General features: G+C 47.3%; 1 protein-coding gene across 1 annotated transcript; it reads right to left on the bottom strand.

The window, feature by feature from the left end:
* Positions 1 to 1,563: 1,563 nt before the first annotated feature.
* ALDH4A1 (aldehyde dehydrogenase 4 family member A1) lies at positions 1,564 to 23,497 on the bottom strand. The gene is made up of 15 exons (XM_058160907.1): positions 23,341 to 23,497; positions 18,388 to 18,481; positions 16,884 to 16,976; positions 15,756 to 15,803; positions 14,552 to 14,707; positions 14,130 to 14,279; positions 12,820 to 12,894; positions 11,803 to 11,990; positions 10,019 to 10,092; positions 8,714 to 8,910; positions 7,125 to 7,172; positions 6,411 to 6,563; positions 5,917 to 6,038; positions 5,096 to 5,214; positions 1,564 to 4,658 (listed from the first exon to the last, which is right to left on the bottom strand). The coding sequence occupies exons 1-15, from the start codon at positions 23,391 to 23,393 to the stop codon at positions 4,546 to 4,548; spliced, it is 1,683 nt and encodes a 560-aa protein (XP_058016890.1). The 5' UTR covers positions 23,394 to 23,497; the 3' UTR covers positions 1,564 to 4,545.
* Between the last annotated feature and the right edge of the window lie 931 nt (positions 23,498 to 24,428).

Genomic DNA, 24,428 nt, shown 5'->3' with positions numbered 1-24,428 from the left:
ACTCTTTTGCATACATTTCCATGTCTCTTTTAGGTGTTCCCAAGCCCTCGAGGGAGGGCCAAACAGCCGTCGGGCTCGGCAGAATTTCTGCAGGTTTGACATAACCTTGAGCTTAGGACAGGCCCGCTGTCCGAAATTTGCAAGCCTCCTGGCCAAACGGCCAGGGATCTGCTGTAATTCGGTTGGCGAAAATGAAGGTCAGCTGGTAGGAATGTGTATGGATCTGTCCGTGCGGTTTTGTCGGCGACAACACGGGAAGAATTGGCACCGGGGGTTTCCTTAAATTCCCCCAAATTAGCCAAGCCTAGAAAACGGGATCAATAGTCAACACAGACAGTTCTCCCACTATCACAAATGGGCTGCTGGACTAAGGCTGTTGTTCTGTCCCCCCTCGCCTCCGTCCGAGCGATGGCTTAATTAGCTGGCACTATCAGCTCTGGCAGCAAACTAGCGAGCGTCTGCCAAGTGACTCTATTATCTCCCTTGATGCCGATGAGTCACCCAGGAACAAACAGTACTTCAGCTCTTAGTTAAGCAGTTGATTTTGCCTGCTACGAAGAGGCATAGAAACCCTCGCTGGTTTTATATCCTGTGAGGTGTGGCTCCATGACTCAGCACTTCCTAGGCCTACCCCACCCCTGCTTCTGTTGTTCCCGCCTCTCCTGCCTACGAAACCTAGGGTCCAGCCAGGCCTGATTGCCATCAGCCGGGTCTGTAGGCGTGGCCTGGGGAGGGGAAAGAGTCAGGGGACGGAGGCCTCGTTATCTCTTCCACCTGGCCTGCCTCTGGCTCCTGGAGCTGAGCCAGGGAAGCCGGGAGAGGTAAGTCCTGATGGTCCTTCCCCCTCACTTTCCAAGTCACTTTCTGGCAAGGGGCCCAGCTCGGCGGGGTGGGAGGGGCGCAGACACAACAGCTGTTTTTTTGTTTTGTTTTTTTAACCTGAACCCTGCAAACGGGGATCGCCCCATCTTCAAACAATTAAAATATATAAATAAAACCACCAGGGGTGAGAAATAAGTCACTAAACCCACAAGGATTTCATTATCTCACAGCTCTGATTCGTTTGTCTATGCAAAACGCTGGCGTTTGTTTTTTTCCCAGCCAACTGACAGTTTAGCCTCACAAGTTTGCATCTTTAGCAGCCTCTTTGCATCCAGCGGGGTACTTCCTGCAACTGAGCTGCATCAGATATACACAAGTCTGGGATTGGTGTGAAGGGGGAACACACACACACACACACACACACACACACCACACACACAGAGGCAACCATTTAGCCTGTCTTTGGCGGACTGCCGGCTTAAAAGCTTCCACGCTGCAGTGATGGGTAACTTTTTTTGTCTTGACTTCCTGAATATCTGAGGTTTTTTTCCCCCCCCAAGTCTCAAATTACGACGTTCACCTGTCCGAGATGCTATGAGCTGAATCCACCTGGTTGTTTAAAAGACCCAAGATGGTTCTAATCTGTTTTCAATAAATTTAACATTTCATTCCTCTCCACCTTAGGCTTTTCGAGAAAATCCAGCCACCTCCTTAACTGGAAAAATGCAACTCCAGACTGTCTTTTTTTTTTTTGCAGAAAACTTTTATTAATAAGTCTTCACCTGACATTATCAATGCTTGATCAACCCAACTTAGGAAAAGTTGTTGAAACGCTGATGACCGTACAGATATTGGTTCTCCGTGCACCACTAAGCCAAGTATGGCGAGGCTGATTGTAACTGGCCTGCTCCTAGCGTTCAGGAACGAAAAAAAAGCTCCTTTATCTTCATTTTCTAATTTTTTTCCCGCATTAAAATATGAATCATACTCCAAAATTTAGAATTTTTGGCACTGTATATTGCTGACGGCAGAAAGACTACTGTATGCTCCCCAAAATGGAAGGACACTTCGATTCCTACCATTTTTTTTTTATTTGAATTTATATCCCGCCCTTCTCCGAAGACTCAGGGCGGCTTACACTGTGTTAAGCAATAGTCGTCATTCATTTGTATATTACCGTATATACTCGAGTATAAGCCGAGTTTTTCAGCACGTTTTTTGTGCTGAAAAACGTCCCCTCGGCTTATACTCGAGTATATACGGCTTATACTCGAGTTTTTTTTTTTCTTCTTTTTTTCACATTATACCGGATGGTGCAAACTTGGCGGGCTTTTGCATTAGCGCGGGGAAGCCCTGCCGGTGCAGTGAGAGGGCGGGGCGGGGGAGCCGCCAGCCTTCTCGGCTGAGGGAGGGAGGCTTTCCCTGACCAGTAGCTGCCTCATTTCCCTCCCTCGGCTTATACTCGAGTCCCCAGTTTACCCCAGTTTTTTGGGGTAAAATTGGGGACCTCGGCTTATACTCGGATCGGCTTATATTCGAGTATATACGGTATATACAAAGTCAACTTTATTGCCCCCAACAATCTGGGTCCTCATTTTACCTACCTTATAAAGGATGGAAGGCTGAGTCGACCTTGGGCCTGGTGGGACTTGAACTTGCAGTAATTGCAAGCAGCTGTGTTAATAACAGACAGACTTAGTCTGCTGAGCCACCAGAGGCCCTTTGAACAAATGGTTGCAGAAGTTGATAAGAGTTGGCTGAAATGGCAAAACGGACTATTTTGATTAAAGAAAAGAATATAGGGAGTCAAGCTATTCTCCAAAGAACCTTGAGGGCAAGACAAGCAACGGATGGAAACTAATCAAGGAGAGAAGCAACTTAGAACTAAGGAGGAATTTCCTGATAGTGAGTACAATTAACCAGTGGAACGACTTGCCACACTCCAGAAGTTGTGAATGCTTCAACACTGGAAGTTTTTAAGAGGTTGGATAACCATTTGTCTGAAGTGGTGTAGGGTTTCCTGCCTAGGCAGGGGGGTTGGACTAGAAGACCTCTGAGGTCCCTTCCAACTCTGTTATTCTATTCTATATAAGTGCTTTCGTTTCCACATGGAGACAGCTTCTGAGCTTTGTGCCTGAAGTAGAATGACATTTTGATTTTGGGTTTTACCGATCAGACTGATAGATCCTTATAGAAATGGCTAGTTTTTATGATTATGAAAAAAAAAACCCAAAAAGTTGTGATTTGATGTTAAATGCCTTATTTCACTGAAAGTTGGAAGTCAATGCTTTTTTTTTTTCTAATCCTTCCTCGCTTCACTTCCCCCTCTTCCTACCCTACTGCTTTCCTATTTACTTTCATATTTTGTATCTTATCTTATAACTCAATAAAAATTATGTCTGGAAAAGCTGTCTAGCCATTATGAAATTGGGAAGTATTTATTTAGCTACCTAGTTTTGGCATTTTTCTTTCTGTTTTAGAAGCACATCCAGTGTTGAGACTTTTCTGTGGTAACAATCATCAGCTGTTGGAAGTTCTCGGAGTGTTAATCACACTTTAGTAAAAACAAAGCAAGGGATTTTTTTGTGCAAGAAAAATTAGGAGCAGGTTTTGAAGGATTTCCATTCATACAGGGGACAATCTGGTTTGAGCGATGGAAATGCGATAGTGCGTAAGCCAAGAAAACTGGAAATGTAAATTCGGCTTGGCAGGAAATTATGACAACATGAGTCTGAATATCTGGACCAGGAATCAAAACAATTATCTCGGAACAAAAACGATGAGTAAGATTGGAGTTAAGAATTAATGGAGTAGAACCAAGTTGGTTTACATCTGCTTATGCGATTCGTTAAATAAATCAATTTTCCAAAGCTACAAGGGCTAAAAATGTTAGTCAGCAAAATAGGGATAAGCAAATTATGTAGCCTTGATGCACAAACACAGTTGTAGAGATTTTTTTAATAAGCTTTATGCCCTTTAAGGCACCGCAAATTAGCTGTTCGTCAAGTCTTTACGCCATCAATCAGTTTCATACATTCAATTTTCATTCTTCCGTTCCTCGATTTTAGCGCTTTTGCAGAGAATTAGCCTGGCTTAGTTGGCAAGCTAACCAAAAGTCCCCCTTTTAAAGCATTTCTTGTCCCTTGATTTGAGTGTTCAAATTTTACAAAAATAGATCTTTTTAAAAAGAACCAGCATCCCAGCTGGAGGGCGACTGTCAAACACACCCAAGCGAAACTTTTCAGCCCACGTTCCTTAGGATGCGCAAGAAGGAAGTTCATAGGAATTTTAATTTCGCTTTTCCTAATTTCGCCGAATCGATGCTCACGATTTCTCCAGATGTGCTTTCTTCCTGGCTGTTCCTCTGTTTCTTTTAACAAAAGAGATTCGCCAGGCTGCCTTTTAGCAAAAGTCACTTCTCCCCTCCAGTAGAGGCGGCAAAAATTTATCAGAAACAAGATATAAAAGTTGAAGAATGCGCATTTAAGAGGGTTCAAAGCAGCAAGGCCTCTCTGGAGAAATTAACAAACACGGCAGCGCTGAAGTAGAGGGATAAATTTTTGATTTTCAGCAGGATATTATTATTATTATTTTAATTCTCCAAAGAGAAGGAAATCAATTCACTCCTCATAATTTGTGCCTTAGGAAAGATTGGCAAGGAAAGCCGCCGAAGAGAAACGTAGCCCATCGCTGTCCAAGTCTGCAAAGGTCCCATAAGCCACGTCACTGCATGTAAGGGTACTTCCAGTCCCCCAACGGCTCGTGGGTCTCCTTGATCGCCTGGGGAGACGTCCACCGCAGGATGTAATGAGCGCTGCCCGGCTTGTCATTGGTTCCTACGTCCAAAAGAAGAAAGGAACGCATTTGCATCCTCTGCGACCAAACATTCCAAGCGGCTAGACCTCATTGTCCCGTGAAAAATCACAGGCCTGCTTCCAACACATCTTGCCGGGTCGTTACGTGGTTGCGAGAACCTGGTTGCTGGGCTTGTTTCGCAACTCACGCAAGATTTGGACGACAGGCCAAGAAGGTCGCAGCGTGCCACAAAGGCTAAATAAACCACAGCTGGGTGTAGTGGTTAATATGTGTTGTTTTGTCTGTACTTCAGGCTTGGGAGCCATCGGCAGGAATTGGGAGTCATCGCAGAGGTGATAAGGGTGATAATAACAACAGCGCCAACCAGAGTGGATCAGAAAGTGGTGCAAAATGTTCTCAGAACAGGCCAGGTGAGAAGTATTCCTCTCTCCCCACCCCCAATCTGATCCCCACGTACCTGAGGCGCGAGAGCCCCCAAACGGCTGCTGGGCCACCACTGCACCAGTGGACTTGTCATTGATGTAGAAATTCCCAGCCGCGTTTCTTAAGAGTTTGGTGGCTTCATCAATGACGGCCCTGAGAAAAAGGTGTTGCGAGGGAAAAAGAGTTCAGAACTTCCAGCAAGTGGGCATAAGGATTTTAGCCTTAAGTCCTAAGATATACTAAGGTGAAGGTAAAGGTTCCCCTCGCATATATGTGCTAGTTGTTCCCGACTCTAGGGGGCGGTGCTCATCTCCGTTTCAAAGCCGAAGAGCCAGCGCTGTCCGAAGACGTCTCCGTGGTCATGTGGCCGGCATGACTCAACGCCAAAGGCGCACGGAACGCTGTTCCCTTCCCACCAAAGGTGGTCCCTATTTTCCTACTTGCATTTTTTTACCTGCTTTCGAACTGCTAGGCTGACAGAAGCGGGGACGAGTCACCGGAGCTCACCCTCGTTACGCAGCACCAGGGATTCAAACCCCTGAACTGCCGACCTTTCGATCGACAAGCTCAGTGTCTGAGCCACCGAGCCACCACGTCCCTGATATACTACTCCTGATCAAAGGGGTTTCATGAGGGCTGGGCTATTGTGGCGATGACAAAATTGAGGATTGGTGGGGGAGGGGAGGTGTCCTCTGGGCCGCTGCAATTGAGCTGGGACAAGATTAAGAGTATTTGGGTCTGGGCCTACCTCCTTCTTAAACTGACCGTTATTTCCCAAGTCCCCAGGACAGTAACGTTCGATCTGAGTAGAGGGCGACCCCCAGGACATCCAACCGAAGACACCCCAGTTCTTACTTATCCTGGGCAAACACCGCTCCTGTGAGGCCGTACGGAGAAGTGCTGTCAATCAGGTGGAGAATATCTTTGTACTGTTTCTCCGGATAGACGTACACCGACAGAATTGGCCCAAAGATTTCCTGCCCGTGGGGAGGAGAAAAAAAAAAAAAAGAGAGAGAGAGAAAACAGATCGAAATTAAAGGCTTGTGCATCTGGGGAAACCACCGTCTACATTTCTGTAAAACTTTGGGGACATTTTCACTAGGAAAAATTAGCTTGTCTGAAGTGAGGGGCCGAGTATCGCTGTGGAGATGCCTGAACTATATTTCCCAGCGCATGTTCGGAGTCCTTAATTAAACGGGTGTTTTTTGCAACGATCAGAGATATTTTAAACTCTTGCAGAAAGGAAGACTTGGCCTCACAGGGAACAAGCAAAGGCTGTGGGAGGTATTTAGCATTTTCCCAGGGGAGGATCACTACTTGGTGCCCCGCTCCCCTTCACAAAGACTCGCCTCTTGCATGATGGGATCCTTGGGGTCTTTTGTCTCAACAATGCACGGCTGGATAAAATAGCCCACCGCATCGTCGCAGCCGCCTCCGGCCAGGATGTTCAATTTGGGTGAGGATTCGGCGTGTTTGAGCCATTTCTTGATGCGTGCGAACGCCTGAAAGACACAGCAGCAGAAACAGTACAAGTTACGCCCAGTGGTGGGATTCAGACGGTTCGCACCGGTTCACCTGAACCGGTTGTTAACTTTGCGTGCAGTTCAGCGAACCGGCTGAATCACCACGCCTCCCCTCGCAGCCATTCCTCGCCTCGCCCGGCCTTTCCTGAGGCCGTTTCGGCACCTTGGAGCTCCTCTAACTGCCCCACTGGGCACAGGCAAAACCCCAAGATAGCTCTGGTTACATCTGTGTAACAAAAAACGAAACGCCTAGCACAATAAGCAGGCGAACATCTCAGAACAAGAACACGTAAGGTAAGGAAAACATCTCAGGGTATCTTCCCTTTGACCATTAAACCTTGAAAGGAGTTTGTGAAATGATGACGAAGTATGTACTATCTCAATATTATTGAAACTACTGTCTAAGAGTGTTACCCTACACACGCACAGAGAGGCCAATTCGAGGTGCTTGTTTGCACGTGTAAATGTCAAAGCATAAACATTCTGCCTGCGGGAAAAATGAAAGCTGGTTTGGACACACAAGAAATAATGCAATCTGACCTTGCTATCAATCACGGCGGAGAAGAATGTTCCAAAATCTTCAGCTGGCTGTAGAGAAAGCCCGACAAAGAAAACATAAGGAATTTGGGAGAAACTTGAACGTGGCTCCAACGAGCACCCCGTTATCTAGAGAAATTAATCCAATTGCAGTCCACACGAGTTCAGACTGCAGAGGTTCCCCGTTGGTTCTGGAGATGGGAAGATCTCAAGATTTTCAGCCTGTAAAGCTCTCCGTTAACTAACAATTCTAGCAAGAGTTCCCCAAAATTTCAAAAGTCTCCCCGGTGGTTGTTAGAAAAAATAAAAAGGACCCGATAGCTTACTTTTTTTTCTCCTCCCTCCATCTCCATCCTTCCTTTCACGTTGTACCTTTATCTCTTAGACCAGGGGTGTCAAACTAAAGGGCCGTAGGCCACATCCAGCCCTGCGGGGACACCCTGGAAACAGGGAAGCACTGGCCCGCGGTGACTCTACACAGAGCAAAAACAGAGTTTGGGAGGGCCATGGCAGAGGGTTGCAGGAGGCTGTTGCAGCCGAAAACGGAGCTCGAGAGCCCATTTTGGCTGGCAGAGCGCTTGGGCTGCCACAGGAGCCCCCCCGACACAAGTGATGTCGAACTGGCCATGTGTTCTGTCTCCTTCCCCACTTCAGACCCACGAGCTGGCCTTCAGCCAGTGGATTCACGGCTCTTATCAGTCCTAGCAGAGAAATTGCAGCTGCCTGCCAAAGTTCAAACAAATGACTCACAGAGTAAGACTTTCAGCTCTTTTTGAAATGGATCAGCTAAACTTTGCTTCCCGTGGAACTGAGAGCAGCCCCAAAGCTCCTTATATATCCTGTGGGGTGGGGCTCCTGCCCCACCCTTCCCTTTGATGACGCCGCCTCTCTAATCTTCTCAAGTGCGGGTCAAGCCAAGCTTGATTATTATTATTATTATCAGCTGGGTCTGAAGGTGTAGCCTGGGGAAGGGAGGAATCAGGGGATGACGGCCTCATTACGTCCTCCGATTGGTCTGGTTCTGGCTCCTGGAATCGGTGCTCCTGAGGTAAGCCTTACTGGCCCTTCCCCCTCACTCTCGGAGTCACTTTCGGGCATGGGGCCAGGTTCGGGGGCTGGAGTCACAACACCATGCCCACCCTGAGGTCAAACACAACCCTGATGTGACCCAGAGGTGGGATTCAACCGATTCTGGTGAACCAGTAGCAGTGATCGTGGTAGGCCCCGCCCACCTGGCCAGACATAATGCTGTCCTATTTTGCCAAGTTTTCTAGGCCGGACGCATGCGAAGAAGGTGCGCGCATTCACATTTGCGAACTGGTAGGGGAGGTCAGTGAACCCCACCTCTGGATGTGACCCTCAATGAAATCGAATTTGACACCCCTGCTTTAGACTAAACACATATAAAAGACCATCCTTCTATAGACATGCCCTGAAAGTTAATTCTTAAGTCACCCCAACACAAGAGCTTCTGTTGAAATTAAATGTGAGCCTGGGGGGTGGGGGGAAAGGAAGCACCCCATTGAGAAACTACTTTCAGGGCACCAGGCAGCCGGTGGGTGAAGCATCCCAACAGCCAAGCCACAACTCACGTCTCCCACTTTGATCTTCTGATGCTCCTCCAGCAGCCCAGCTTTGATGCGAGGCCACAGTGAGTCTGGCACGTAGAGGCGGGAACAGGCCGAGCACTTCTGGCCGCCGTACTCAAAGGCCGAACGGACCGTCCCGCTCACCACGCTGGGCACATCAGCCGAGGCGTGGACAAAGTGGAAATTCTTCCCTCCGCATTCTGAGAAAGGGAGACAGTTGAGAGGAGTGATTTGAGGAGGGTCCACTTCGAGGCATCGCCCCTCCTTCACTGCCAAGTTGTTGCAACAACTATGAAGGAAACCCCCTGCCTGTGTGGAACTGCTGAAAGCAACTGTTGTGGTCCACCAGCAGTCTGCGGAGCGGGCAGTGGAGTTGGACAGTGCGGAGGCTGGGGAGGGCAATGGCCCAGTCCTGGAGTCAGGGGAAGGCTCGGACGAGGGCTCTGCATCGGAGGCAGAGATGAAGCCAGGGACATCTGGGAGTGATGCACAGACTCCGGAGCCTCCAGAGGCAGACAGCAGAGAGGCAGAGGAACAGGAGGAGCCTGTTCCTAGTGTACGCATGCAAAGAGCTGCCAGAAGGCAAGAGCAACTGAAGCAAAAAGGACGACTCAGGAGTAAGGCCAGGAGATGATGGGGCCACCTCCCATAAGGCTCAAAAGAGAAACAATGAGCCATTGGGTTCTTTGTAGGAAAGCAACGTTGTCAGCGTCTCTTGAACTTGGTGGGTTTTTTGCCAAAAAAAAAAAAGCCTTTGGCAGGTTGCCAAAGACACCAAAGGTTGGTGATAAGGCCCACAGACCGGTTATTAAGAATTTTGTTTTGGACGAAGCTGAGAATGAATTAACTCTCAGCTGTTTTAATAAAATAAGTTTGTTGAGGATTAAATTGTGTTTACTAATCACTACTTGGGCCTTGGTCACAACAGCAACTTGCAAAATATTCGGGGGGAGAGGGAAAAGTTCTTCCTCCATTACCACATTGGGAATTCTGGGAGAAATTCAACAGGCTGGGGGCATGGCTAGTTCCTGTGAGATTGGCGGTGGGGCAAATGCTTCCCCCACTATGCTGGCAGATGCCCGCACTTTAGAGAGATCGAGGGCTTTCTGCTTGTCAGCAACTTAGCATCTGGGATGCCGTAGGCATTTTGGTTTTAAAAGAGTTAGCTGGCAACATACGCAGGAGGCTGTCAGCGCAACGGATTAGAAAGCTACCCAAAGTTCTTTGGATTCACGATCAAGAGGAGCTCTTCGCACTACCTTCTGGGGGTAGGGAAGAAATAAAACCAAATACATTCCCAGTTCTTACCCCCAGCCAGCCGAGGGAAGGTGCGATACCGGTCGAGGTTTTCAGAGACCTGTTTCCAGAGACGTTTAAAAGTCCTAAAAAAAACATTTTTTAAAAAAAAAAAGACGAGAAAAGATCTGATTGTTCCCTTTTCTCCTCTCTTCTCCTGGTACTGTCAGCCAATGACAAGGTCTGGAGGCACGCAAGGGCAGGGTCTTTTCAAACTCACACCCTGTTGGGGTCCCACTCAGCCGCCCCCTCCCTCCACAGGCACGCCAAGGCCGACTGGGGTTAGTGTGAAGCATCTCTTGTTCTCTTAGCCCTCTCTGTCCCCCTATGCCACAACCGCTGAAACCCGAAACGTCTTTAAAAAAAAACAACACCCAGGAGACAAAATCCTTTGGAAGGAGAGGGCCAGCTATTTAGCATTTCTCAAAAAAAAAATGGTGTCTTGGGGTAGGGGGGGGAGCGAGAAGGGCCAACCTACCCCCCCCCCCTTCGATGTTTGCAATCTCTCTGAAAGACGGTGTGACTATTAAAACCGCCCGGGCACTATTGCGAAGAGAAAAAAGCCATGCTCGGCTGCTCCCCTTGCTCCTTAAGCGAGTTGGGGGAAGGCTCATAAATTAAAAGGCAGAGTGTGGAACTCCTGGGGTGAAGCGATTAGCATTTTTATTGTTTTGAAAAGCAAGACGTTGGTCACACTTGAAATCAAGAAAGGGAAGAGAAGAGGGGTGGGGGAAGAGAAGAGCAGAGAAAGCTGAACTATTTTCTTTCTGGATTGCAATCCCCGGGACCTGACAGGGCTTCTGAAACAGGGGACGGGCAGTGAAAGCATAATGACAAAAACAATCTGCATTGATAGACCTAGGAAGCTTTCTCAAAATATTTTATTTGTTCTGTTTAAGTCTTATCTCGATTGGACCTTTTTTGGGGGGGCGGGGGGGGGGAGAACGAAAAGGATTGAGAAGCGTTGGGGTTGAAGTCAAGAGTGCCCGGATCTCTCCTTTTTAACTCTTCACTTTTGACTTCAACCCCAACGCTTCTCAATCCTTTTCGTTCTCCCCCACCCCTCTTCTCTTCCCTTTCTTGATTTCGAGAAAGTCGGGAACGACTAGCACGTATGAGAATGCAGGCTTAGAAAATTACTTCTGCGCTAGTCGTTCCCGACTCTAGGGGGCGGTGCTCATCTCCGTTTCAAAGCCGAAGAGCCAGCGCTGTCCGAAGACGTCTCCGTGGTCATGTGGCCGGCGTGACTCAACGCCAAAGGTGCACGGAACGCTGTTCCCTTCCCACCAAAGGTGGTCCCTATTTTTCTACTTGCATTTTGTTTTACGTGCTTTTGAACTGCTAGGTTGGCAGAAGCTGGGACAAGTCACGGGAGCTCACCCCTGTTATGCGGCACCAGGGATTCGAACCGGTGAACCGCCAAACCTTTCTGACCAACAAGCTCAGGGCCTTAGCCACTGAACCACCGCGTCCCATTTTTTTTTAGCTCCCAGGCCGTGTTTTTAGCTGTTTGGAGTGATATGGGTGGAGGTTGGGAGCCGAAGATCCAAGCCACGTTGAAGGAGGGCTCAAGGGGCATTGTCCATAAAGACGCCAGCCGATCCAGCTTTCTGTTCCACTGAGAGGGGGGGTTAGGAAAGCTTCCAAGAGATGACAGGTTTTTAAAAAGGCCCAGTATTTGTAAGGGGGGAGGGGGAAGGTTAGAGAAGATACACAGGGCTTCCTTAAGAGTTGAATCGAGGAGGGAAAAGCTCAGAATCATCCTTCCCACCCTACCCTGGGCAACCCAGGCTTACGGGACGCTGCCGGTGAAATTGATGCCAGCCAAGTGCTCCGAGCCGGTCACGGTATCTCCGAATGTGGTGCCCTCTGCTGGGACAAACTGGATGACACCGGGAGGCAGCCCGGCTTCCAGGAGGATCTGGTAGACACCGTAACTAGACAGTATGGCCGAGTCGCTGGGTTTCCAAAGGACCACGTTGCCCTGGCGGAGGGGGCGGGGAAATAAAAAAAAAAAAGAGCCCTCTTCAGCTTCTTTGGGATACAGCCCCGAGAAGGATCTAGTCCTCAAGGGTGTGAAGGAATTTTTGGATCCTCAAAAACACATCAGCTGGTGAGGAAGCAGAAAATGTTCTGTGTCGGCGGGCACCCCAGAAGCAGGAACCGTTTTCAAAGGTTGCAACTGAAGGTGCAGAACAGGGGTGAAATGCTCCAGGTTCGGACCGCCGGATCCGGTAGGGATGGCGGCGGGTGGTTCGGAGAACCGGTAGCAAAAATCCCTGTCCCCCTCCATGCCCAGCTGAGCTGCATGATCATCAGAGTTTTTTTTTTTTTACTTTTAAAAGCATTTTTTCTTCGGCCAAAAAAAGGCTTTTAAAAGTAAAAAAAAAGCCTCTGATGATCGCACGGCTCAGCTGGGATCGTCAGAGGCTTTTAAAACCTCTTCAGCGAAAGAGGTTGTAAAAAAAATGCTTTTAGAAAGCTCCTCTGGCGATCCCAGCTGAGTTGCCTGATCGTCAGAGGCTTTTTTTTCTTTTAAAGGCCAAAAAAAATGCTTTTAAAAGAAAAGAAAAGCCTCTGACGATCAGGCAACTCAGCTGGGATCATCAGAGGAGCTTTTTAAAAGGATTTTTTAAAACCTCTTCAACCGAAAAGGTTGTAGAAAAAATGCTTTTAAAAGTAAAAAAAAAAAAAATTGGTCACTCCCACCCAGTCACATTACCCCACCATCACCAAGCCACGCCCACAGAACTGGTAGTAACAAATTTTACATTTCACCACTGTTGCAGAATGGATCCAATGGCGGAACTCACCATCATTGCTGGGGCTCCTGCTAGGTTCCCTCCGATGGCGGTGAAGTTGAAGGGGGAGATTGCAGCCACAAAGCCCTGCGAAAAGAGGGGAGGGAAGGGGGAAGGGTGACCCTCACATGGCTTCAGAAGGAAGGGGCAGGCATAAGAGACGCACCTCGCCTCGCAAGCCGCAACCTCTGACTCAGGGTCTGAGGGAACGTGACTTTCCCCCATTTCAAGATTCTAGTCCTCGTGCTGGAAAAGGTGCGTGGAAAGGAAAAAGTAGGAATAATTTCTAGTTTGCTGTCGGTTAAGGAATGTGCGGGGGGGAAGGTACCTCATGCTTGCTTTAACTTCCAGCTTCTCCTCTCACTATCAGGAGAAACAAAAATGATGTCTGCTATGTGAAGGATTCCTAAATAACCATGTTTACAATCTGTGTAGAAGCACAGTGGTGTTGTGGTCCGCCAGCAGCCTGCAGAGCTAGCAGTGGAGTCGGACAGTGAGGAGCTGGGGAGGACAATGGGTCAGTCCTGGTGTCAGGGGAAGGCCGGGACGACGGCTCTGCATCGGAGGCAGAGATGGGGCCAGGGCCATCGGGGAGTGATGCGCGGACTCTGGAGCCTCCAGAGGCGGAAAGCAGAGAGGCAGAGGAACAGGAGGAGCCTGTTCCTAGTGCACGCATGCGAAGAGCTGCCAGAAGGCAAGAGCAGTTGAAGCAAAAAGGACGACTCGGGAGTAAGGCCAGGAGATGACTGGCCCCTCCCATAAGGCTTAAAAGAACAGCAGAGGCTCTTGGCTTCTTTGTAGGAAAGCAACATTGCTACAATTGTTTCTTGACTCCTGTTTTTGAACTTTGTGGGGTTCTTGCCAAGAAAAGCCTTTGGCACGGTGCCAAAGAAGAAGAAAAAAGTTTGTGATAAGGTTGAAGGACTTTTTCTGGACTTCATTTGGACTAAGCTGAGAATAAAGTCATTCTCATCTGTTCTAATAAAATGTTTGTTTAAGGCTGATTGTGTCTGGTAATAACTACTTGGGCCTAGGTCACAATAGGTGGCTTGGGGGCTATTTAAAATGAGGAAGGGGGGGTGCAAATGCTTTAAACGCAGCCATGCAGGCAGGCGTTGTCTCTCCCTGCTCATTGGAAAGTCCCATGCTTAGGGGAAGGGGACTGGACAGCCCTCAGCAGCTTAGTGGAGAAGGGCAGACAGATAGACAGACACTGCTAATTCTCTGAAGCTGTCTGCACAGTCCCCCTACCGGGTGAAGGCAAAAGACGGAGCTCCGTTTGCGCCAGGTCCTGCAAAATCAGGATTGAATGTTGACCCTACCTCTAGCCCCCGATACACCAGGCTGTTGGTGCTGGGCGGGGCGCTGATAGGCTGCTCCTCCTCCAACTCCAGGGCGTATTTAGCGTTGAAGCGGAAGAAGTCCACCAGCTCTGCGGCCGCGTCGATTTCTGCTTGGATGACCGTTTTAGCCTGGAGATAAAGAGAGAAAGAAGCGAGTCAGGGCAAAACTGTAGAAGTGTGGGTTTTTTTGGGGGGGGGGGAGCAGAGATAACTTTGGACAAAGCTAGCAACACCCCGGGGTTAGCAACGGTTGCTAAGTCAAATCCCACCCAAAGGAGCGTCTAATACAACCGCCGCGTATTTCTTAATTTCATCCGGGCCCCCTTCCATGTGCTGGTTTCCTTCCCTCAGCAGGGCTGGGAACCCCGGATGTGATCCGAGCCAGCCACGCACTCACTTACCTGTCCGACCATGGTCTTGGCTAAGATCTCTGCCCTTCTGGGCCCGCTCAGGATGTCGGCCGCTTTGAAGAAGACCTCCGCGCGATCTTGGATGGGCCTGAGATCCCATTCCTTCCGGGCACCCAAAGCAGAGATAATGGCCTTATTCAACAAGTCCTAGATGGGCAAGAAAATTAAGGCGATTCGTTTCCGCAAAACACCATTGAGGTCCTTCCCTCCAAGCCTTCCGCCATATTTGTCGACTGACTGCAGGGGGGAGGGGTGCGAATGATAAGAAGTTTGTGGAATAAAACACAGGATAGAAGACTCACAGACGCACACTTTTACAAGTTGTTGGTTGTTGTTGTTTTTTAAATGCTGCAACCACTATGGAAATTGCAGGACTCACTGCCACATGATGGCCAGTATCTTGGTTTGGCTTTAAAAAACAGGTTAATCCTTAATGACTCCATCGGGGGCTCAACATTTCCTGTCTTATTTCAAATAAAACCCAATTATTCACAAAGGGTGGCCAGAAGTGACTAAAAATTTCTGTAATCGGGTTTGAGTTTGTTGGGTTTTTTTGTATAACCCGGCCTTCACCGGAACGCCTTTATCTATAGGCTGTGTTGTGGGCATCACTCCCAATTGCTGGCACGGAAGAGTAATTTGGTCAAGAAACTTCCCAAAGGAGCAGTGGTGGGATTTAGCCGGTTCGGGAGAACCGAGTGTTAAATTGCTGGCTGGCTCCGCCCCTTCTTGCCCCGACCCCTTCCAGAAGTCCCTACGCGCCCCATTTTGGCTCTCAGGTAAGTGCAGGGAGGCCTCCCAGGTCCAAAACAGGGTGTGGGGTAGCACGACCCCCCCACCACGGCCCGTTTTTGCTCCCAGGAGGCTGCAGGGAGGCCGAGTGCTACCTGTCACACGCCCCTAGCCACGTTCACCCAGCCGGTCATTCGGGCAGAGAACTGGTTGTTAAATTATTTGAATCCCACCCCTACAATTTGCTGCCTCCGTGAGGCATCGATGCCTGGATTCCGGGACAGAACAGTGAGTCGCTCAGACAAACAACGGACACCCTCCTTTGTAGACGGCTCTCGGGAGCTTACAAGATTATTATAAAATGTGCTTACCAGCACAGCCTCAATCTGAAACGATTCCTACCTGTGAAAATTCCACACACACACACCCCAAAAAAAGTCATACGGCAGGAAGCTTTGCTCACCTTATCAGCGTAACAGTATTTGGCCACTCGGTGTAAATGTTTAAAGGGCTGGAGGAAAAAAAAAAAAGAGGAAGGAAGAAAAACGTTGAGAATTTTGACCGGCAATCCTTTTTGAGTAGAATCGAAAACCGCCTGCGCTCGTTTTTTTTAAACAGAAATGCATCTGATTATTTTAAAGTAAGCTTTCCAACCGTGATAGATTCTCCAAAAGAAATACAGCGAGTAAAATACTTATAACCGGTACTGATCGTTATCGGCAGATTTTTTAGGCCTTTGGTCAAACCTTGATGAGTCATGCTCTTTTTACAAGTAAAACTAGAGTCTGCTGTTTTGGGAAAAGACAAAATTTGGGGGGGAATATTGTCGCAGCTTGTTCTAGCTCCCAAATACAACAAGCCCTTTGTAGTTAACGAAACGTTCCCTTTGTAAGGAGCGCCAGTTGCCGCTCTCTCACAGCAGGCTACGAATTGGCCCAACACCACCAGGAGTCTCTCTCTCTCTCTTCCCACACTTGCAAAAGAAGTCCTGGAAGGTGCGCTCGCTTTCTTCCCGCAAGAGATACACACACACACACACACACACACACAATCAGAAGGCGCTGTAGATTCCAAGAAGAATTCTGGTAATTTTCAGACAGGATTTAGAAGTGGAGGCTATCAGTGGCGGACTGGCAGGGAGATGAATAGTTGTCTGCCACACCTATTCATCTCCACGCCCTGCCTTTGATCCCCAGAGCTAGGGTGGGGCTTCACTAGCAGCGGTGGCTCTTCCGTCCCGAGGACCAGCCCATTGATTTCCATTGCTCTCCTCTCCTCTGCCTTCTGTGCATCTGTGTGTCAGGCACTGCTCTTAGCTGTTCCTTCTCTTCCTCATCAGCCACCTCCAGACCTGGGGGCTGTTGACTCTTCATCTGAGGGTTGATGGACAGCCCAGGCTCCGTCTCTCTCTCTCTCTCTCTCTTTCTCTCTCTCTCTGACAGCTCCATTCCCTCTTCCCCCTCAGATGGCCTTGATGCTGTCCCTGACTCCTACGCTTTGGCTGTCGAAGGGGCTGGTGGCCGACAGGCCACAACACACAGCAGTTAGGTCAGAGTACCAAATGAAGCAGTCCCTTACTGGTGGAACTCACCGACACTTGATATCTCACGTCAGCTGTCCACACTTTCTCGCCCCCAACGACACACGGGATCTCTTCGGTCTTGTCCTTCAAGTCATTTAAAGCCTATAGAAGGAAGGAACGACTTTGTAAACAGGTGAGCTGTCGCCTCATTTGTTCTGCTCCCCAGATCACAACGAATTCTCTCTCTGATCCTTGCGCTGCTCACATTTTGCCTATTCTGGAGACCTCCTCGTGCCCCCTTCTCTTCATTCCTCAGATGGGATACAGGTAGTCCTCAATTTACGACAGTTCATTTAGTGACCGTTCAAAGCTCTTCACTAATGCTGGGAACGATTGAGGGCAAAAGAAGGGACAGAGAACAAGGTGGCTGGATGGAGTCACCGAAGCAGTCGGCGTGAGCTTAAATGGACTCCAGAGGATGGTAGAGGACAGGAAGGCCTGGAGGAATGTTGTCCAAGGGGTCACAATGAGTCGGACATGACTTCGCAACTAATAACAACAACAAAGCTACAACGGCATTGAAAAATGTGACGTATGCCCATTTTTCAAAGTTCCAATTGCAGCATCCTCAGGGTCATGTGATCAAAATTCAGGCGCTTGGCAACTGTCATCCATATTTACGACGGTCGCAGTGTCCCGGGGTGATCCCCTTTTGTGACCTTCCGACAAGCAAAGTCAGTAAGGAAGCCAGATTCCCGTAACAACTGTGTTACTAACTTATCAAATTGCAGGGATTCACTGAACACCTGTGGCAAGGAAGGTCGTAAAAAATGGGGAACAAAACTCACTTCGCAACAGAAATTTCGGGCTCAATTGTGATCGTAAGTCGAGGACTACCCGCATTTGCGTTGCTGTTCTCCACAACCAAAAGCTTCCTGTCCTTCCAACCTTCCTGGCAATCTTTTGCACCCGAAAAGAGGGCATCTTTCTTTCTCGCTTCAAATCTCACCCCCCAAAATCTTATTTTCTCCAAACTTTCAATCTCAGAATCTTTATCTGCCCATTACCAGCAAGGCAGAGCCACTAAAACTGCAGCCACGCATGCAGCCCTGGCCTTTTTGTGATCAGTGCCAATCAAAGTGCAGTTTTGCTTCTATACCTGAGCAAGCAGACCCTGCAATGAAAAGGCGGCAACAAGAGCTTGGAAATCAAGCAGTCTCGGGTTCCATGCATGTCGCTGACTGGATGTTCTAGCTCAGGGGCGTCAAACTCAAGGCCCGCAGGCCACATCTGCAGCCCTTGGGGTGCTTAGATCCGGCCCGCCCTAGAAACAGTGAAGGACTGGCCTGCGGTACCTCTGCCTGTGAAAATGGCAGAGGGTTGCAGGAAGCTATTGAAGCCAGAACCGGAGCCTGTTTTCACTGGCAGAGCGCTCAGGCCGCCATAGGTGCCCCAACATGAGTGACGTCTTGCTGGCCACGCCTCCCAGGTCAAACACAACCCTGATGCAGGTTTGACACACCTGCTCTGGCTCCTATGCCACAATGAGGACTCCACTCTTTGTCTTTGTTACCTGCTGGAGGGCGGCTCGCTCGGGGCTCCCAGGTTTGAAGGCCAAAACGGGTTCATTGACCACCTTGACCGAGGCACGGTGCTGCCACCGCAGGCTGAGGGATGGGGAAAGCAAAAAAAAACAAAAAAACCAGATTATTTCGCTTTATGTTACAAGAAATCCCTGAGAAATCTGCTGGCCTGCTGTGCTTTGTTTCTTCAGTTCCAAAGAGGGACTGCGCTGCGAAAAGAGGAAGGCGAACGAATGGGGAAAGCCACGTATATGGCTTTGAAATTCTAGGAGAAAGAGGGAAGGAAGAAATGCAGGCGAACAAGTACATCAATAAACACCCGAGTAAGCATTAAACCAGGACTAAAAAAAAAGGAGAGGGGAGTTTAAAACTTGAACCTTGCATTGTTTGTTTTAGGGAGGGCAAAATGCTGCTTTTTTCTGTTACGTATTTTGCAACAGTTTTTTTTTTAACATTACAGGCATAGGAATAAAATATAGAATCCCTCACAGGCATTGCAGGTATGTAGTAGTATATGTTTCCTCCTGTTACCTTTTGAGAGGCTTCACTGCTTTCCTAAGCTATAAATAACCACACCTACTATCTATTTCTTGCCCCAATGACTGCTCAATTCCTCTTCCCTCCCCATTTTCTTTTCCTTGCGTGTCATGCTTCTGACACTGTCAATCCAAAGACAGGGGCCTGTTACTGGTATTTACAGGCTGTGCCAGCCATTTATTTTCCGTCTGAAATGGAGTTTAAATGTTGTCAATAAAACGAGGTTAACCAAAGTTTAATATGTGGTTTCTGCCCTCGGGGGCTTAAGATTGCACAAAACAGTCATTTACTGAAAATCCTTTTGGTAAGTTTGATGTGAACCAGTCAGTTTCCCCAATCCGAGTCTAATGATCACTCAAAGTGAGTGTGTTGTTTTTTTTTAAAATGCAGAGACAGGGGCCTCTGGTGGCTCAGACTGCTAAGACAGTCTGTTATTAACACAGCTGCTTGCAATTACTGCAGGTTCAAGTCCCACCAGGCCCAAGGTTGACTCAGCCTTCCATCCTTTATAAGGTAGGTAAAATGAGGACCCAGATTGTTGGGGGCAATAAGTTGACTTTGTATATAATATACAAATGGATGAAGACTATTGATTAACACATGTAAGCCGCCCTGAGTCTTCGGAGAAGGGCGGGATAAAAATGCAAATAAAAAACAACAACTATGAACCATGGAGTGTGTTTTTACTCCAAAAGACCACTTTTCTGAGAAGGCCCTGTTCTTTTAAAACCTTTTCCCCCCCTTTTTAATCTCTTTCTTACTTTCCACATTCCAAGCAGGAATTTGTGATCAGCAAAATGCATGCTTGAGGAGCTGGACTTTTGTATCTCGGGCGCAAAGTTTGATCTTCTCTACCTCAGCAAGGCATAACCTTGATTTTGAGGGTCCAGGGCACGAGTTTTGAAAGCAAAAGGTCTGAGCAAAGAAAAGGACAGCTGTTTAAGTTCCCTCGCTTGGCTTTATCTCAACTAATGCTGATAAGACCAAAGCCCTACTAATTCTGATAAAAGACCAGAAAGGAAAGTAGGTGTAGATAAACAGAGCACAGCTCAAGAGGTAAACCTGAAAATGGGGGAAGAGGAGATTGAACCTTCTGGGCTCCAAATTTAACGCTTTCAATTTGATTGGGGTTTTCCTTAACCAAATCACTTAGGAATTGGCAGGTAGTTCCTCGACTTACGATCACAATTGGGATCAGAATTTCCATCGCTAAGCGAGGTGGTGGTGAAGGGAGCCATGCCCGATTTATCTTTTTTTTTTTCCCCACGGTTGTTAAGGGAATTACTGCAGTTGTTAAGGGAATCATGCGGTCGTTAAAAAGAATGCGTTGCTTGAAACTGATTGGGATCAGTTGACAAGGGCCCTAATTTCGATCACGTGACCCTGGGGTGGTCATTAAGCGCAAAAATTGGTCATTATGTCACTTTTTCTTTTTAGAGACGTGGTAACTTCGGTCACTAAACAAATGGCCGTAAGTGGAGGACTACCTGCATAAATTGTCGCAGCTGTTGTAGCAGTTTTAGCCGGCTTCTGCACATTACCGCTTTCCTGAGGTCTTTTTAAGTCGCAATTTTTCCTGCGCTACAAGCAGCCCTAAAAAGGCCCAAGACGGACAGCAAATTTAAATTTCAAATTTGCTTCATTTAAAATTTTTAAATTGAAATTACGCTGCAGCTGGAAACCGGAAGGCCAGGTTGATCTTCCAGCCCTGTCAGATCTATTTCGACTCACCAAGCAAAAAGGCAGAGAGAGAGAGAGAGAGAGAGCGAGGAAAATTTCCACTAGCCTACAATAGAGCAAGAATATTTCATTACCATGACTAACCTGTCCTTTTTTTAAAGCCCCAGGCTGGAAGCAAAAATTTAAAAAAAAGGAAAAGGAAAAAGGGTTCGTGTTTTCGCCCCCAAAGGAGCTGAACTTGACACTGAGGGGAAAGTTTTCTGGGGAACCCAAGTAAAAGAGTTTTATCCCCCCCCCCAATATGTCTATACATAGGTAGTCCTCAATTTGACAATAGTTCATTTAGGGTCCATCTGAAGATAGAACGTCGCTGAAAAAAGTGACTTAGGACCGCGTTTCACACTTACGACCGTTGCCGCCTCCCCGTGGTCACGTGATCATAGTTCAGACGCTTGGCAACGGACTCCTATTTAGGACGGTTGCAACGCCCCCCGGGGTAGGGGCACGTGATCCTCTTTTGCGACCTTTTGACAAGCAAAGTCAACGGGGAATCTGGATTCGCTTCACAACCGTTTTACCAACTGAAACTGCCGCGATTCGCTTAACGAATGCGGCGCGAAAGGTCGTAAAATGGGAGTAAAACTCACTTCGCAACTGCCTCGCTTAGCAATGGGAATGCAGCAGGGCTCAATTGCGGTCGGAAGTCGAGGACTAGCTGTATAGCGTGTGTGGGCATGTACAGACGTGCATATTTGTGTTGAATTTATATTCTATTTATAGGGCAGATGTTGTAATGGCTGAAGCCCTAAAGATTGCTAATGGCTGATGCAGAAGGGACACCTGCCAGATTCCCTTAGGCTTAGGTGGAAGATAAGGCAAACTGCAAATAAAGGAAGGGTGAAAGGAAGAAAATGCAAATTATTATTATTATTTATCTCTTTTATTCATTAAACATGAAACACAGTCAACTGTACATTTAAAAATGCGTCACAAATACCATTGACCGGTGTTAATGGTTGATACGCATTGCTGCCAGCATCCTAGGTATCAACCAAGTACCTTAAGATGTACAATATTCCAGGTTTTGCGCATCATCATCATCATTATTATTATTCTTTTGTTCATTATACATGAAACTCAGCCATAATAATAATTTGATTATTATTATTATTGTCTTTATTACCCATTTCTATTAACATCACTGTTAATAGTTTTATTGTTACTGCTGTTATTATAGTCATAATAAAAATTATTAGATTATTATTATAATTTTCTTTATTACTATTTCTATTAGCGTCACTGATATTATTACTGTTGTTATTACAGTCAATAGTATTATACTGGTTATTGCTATTATTATGGTCTTTATTACTATTTCTATAAACATCAGTTATTATTACTGTTGTTATTATAGTCATTATTATTAGATTATTGATTATTACTATTATCATTGTCTTTATTACTATTTCTATTAGAATAGAATAGGAATAGAATAGAATAGAATAGAATAAAAAATGCTATTAGCATCAGTTATTATTATTACTGTTATTATAGTCATTATTATTAGATGATTATTACTATTATTATTGTCTTTATTACTATTTCTATAAACATCACTGTTATTATTACTGTTGTTATTATAGTCATTATTATTAGATTATTGATTATTACTATTATCATTGTCTTTATTACTATTTCTATTAGAATAGAATAGAATAGAATAAAAAATGATATTAACATCAGTTATTATTATTACTGTTATTATAGTCATTATTATTAGATGATTATTACTATTATTATTGTCTTTATTACTATTTCTATTAACATCACTGTTGTTATTATTACTGTTATTATAGTTATCATTATTAGATGATTATTACTATTATTATTGTCTTTATTACTATTTCTATAAACATCAGTTATTATTACTGTTGTTATTATAGTCATTATTATTAGATTATTGATTACTATTATCATTGTCTTTATTACTATTTCTATTAGAATAGAATAGAATAGAATAGAACAGAATAGAATAGAATTAAAAATGCTATTAACATCAGTTATTTTTATTACTGTTATTATAGTCATTATTATTATTAGATGATTATTACTATTATTATTGTCTTTATTACTATTTCTATTAACATCACTGTTGTTATTATTATTACTGTTATTATAGTTATTATTCTTATTGTATTATTATTACTATTGTTGTTGCCTGTTTCTATTAACATCACCGTTATTATTTTTATCATTCCTGTTGTTATTATTTTTAAAGTCAATAATATTAATACAGCAATGACAGCGAACAGGGCACAATAAGAATAATATGAGAATAATCCCAATAGCACCAGCATCAAATGCTACCATGTGGAGACTTCCATACGGGGCGGGGGAATTATTTCCGCAATTAATATGAATTATTTTCCAAAATAAGGGGTGGGGTGGGGAAATTGTGGGGGAGGGCGGGGAGCCCATCATCCCCTGAGGCGCCTTGTTGGGGGCGCTCCCTCCCCTCCCCAAGAGAACCAGTGACGTCATTGCCCCCCACAGGAGGGACACCCCCCATCTTCCCCTCCCAAGAAGCGCCTGACACACACACCCCATCCTCCCCGGCGTAGAAGCGCCCCAGGGGTCCGGCTGCGGAGGATGGGAGTGGGAGTCCCCAGTGAGGGGACGAGGCCCCCCTCCCAAAGAGAGAGAGAGAGAGAGGGAGGGAGACTCACCTCAGCCCGCGGAGGGAGCCCGGCCGGCGGAGCAGAGGCAGCCGCAGCGCCATCCTACGATCCCCGCCCGATCCTGAGGGAAGAGCTGGAAGGCGGCGATGCCGGGCTGCGCGTGCCGCCGATCGGGCCGAACCATTCCTCGGGCGAGAAAAAAAAAGGGGGGGGTAACTTTTTATTTTTTGCCTCGGTCGCTCCTTCCGCGGGAAAGGGCCATCATTATATATGATATGATACGCAGAGGTATATTTTTTTGTAAACTTTCGGAAGCGGCTTCTCAGGGACAGGGGCGGGCAAGGGAAAAACACGCACGCCTCCCTTTCTTCCCCCCCCCCGTCTCGGGCGCCGCGAATGGACGCGTCCCTCGCGTTCCAGGGAAAGGGGCGGGAAAGCAAGGCAGCCAATCCGAAGGCGCCCTCGCGGGAGCACCAATCAGAAGCCGCGCCGGCGTTTCTCCTCCCCCTCCCTCCCTTCGAAAAGTTGCGCAATTGACCGGGGCAGACGACGGGGGGGGGGGAGGAAAGAGGAGAGGCGTGGGACTACAACTCCCATCTTTTTTTTTTTTTTTTGCAAGAACAAGAACTCCCATCACTCTTAACGGGGGGAAGCCGTGCCCTGTGGACATTACCACCCCCCCCAAGGAGGCGGGCGAGTGCAACTTGGAAGGAGAGGCGACTGATGGCCCATTCATACCAGCCTACCTCGCAGGGGGGGGGGGTGCGGGTAGCAAGCGGGCAGTCGTCGGTATCGTCTGCCCCCCACCCACCAGAACACCGGTGTTGGGCATTGACTCGAAGCCCAACTATAGGCTGGCCTAAAACCCAGCTGGTTGCCCAAGTTTTTTGCCCGCTTGACCCAGGGTGTCCTACCCTACAAGGAAGTTGTGTCGTCTGCGCTGATTTGCGGTGGGAGCGGGGAAATAGGAAGAGCTGGTGGCACTAGGTGCAAAACGAGGCTGCCCCTGGCGACCAGTGACACTGGGCTCCAAGGAGCAGAGGCCTGATGATCGCCCAGGGAGGGAGGAGGGTTTGCACCGGGGAGGGGGTTGGATTAGATGACCTCCAAGGTCCCTTCCAACTCTGTTACTGTTT

This window comes from Ahaetulla prasina, chromosome 18, assembly GCF_028640845.1.
Source record: "Ahaetulla prasina isolate Xishuangbanna chromosome 18, ASM2864084v1, whole genome shotgun sequence".
In the NCBI taxonomy this organism is placed as follows: domain Eukaryota; kingdom Metazoa; phylum Chordata; class Lepidosauria; order Squamata; family Colubridae; genus Ahaetulla; species Ahaetulla prasina.
Note: the sequence above shows the minus strand (reverse complement) of the source record. Positions and strands in the feature narration are given on the sequence as shown.

Coding starts and splice junctions, on each gene's coding strand:
- ALDH4A1 (XM_058160907.1), bottom strand. CDS start 23,393: ATGGCGCTGCGGCTGCCTCTGCTCCGCCGGCCGGGCTCCCTCCGCGGG. Junction 14,708..15,755: donor AATACTGTTACGCTGATAAG/GTGAGCAAAGCT, acceptor TTGCCCATCTAG/GACTTGTTGAATAAGGCCAT. Junction 10,093..11,802: donor AATTTCACCGGCAGCGTCCC/GTAAGCCTGGGT, acceptor TGTTTTTTTTAG/GACTTTTAAACGTCTCTGGA.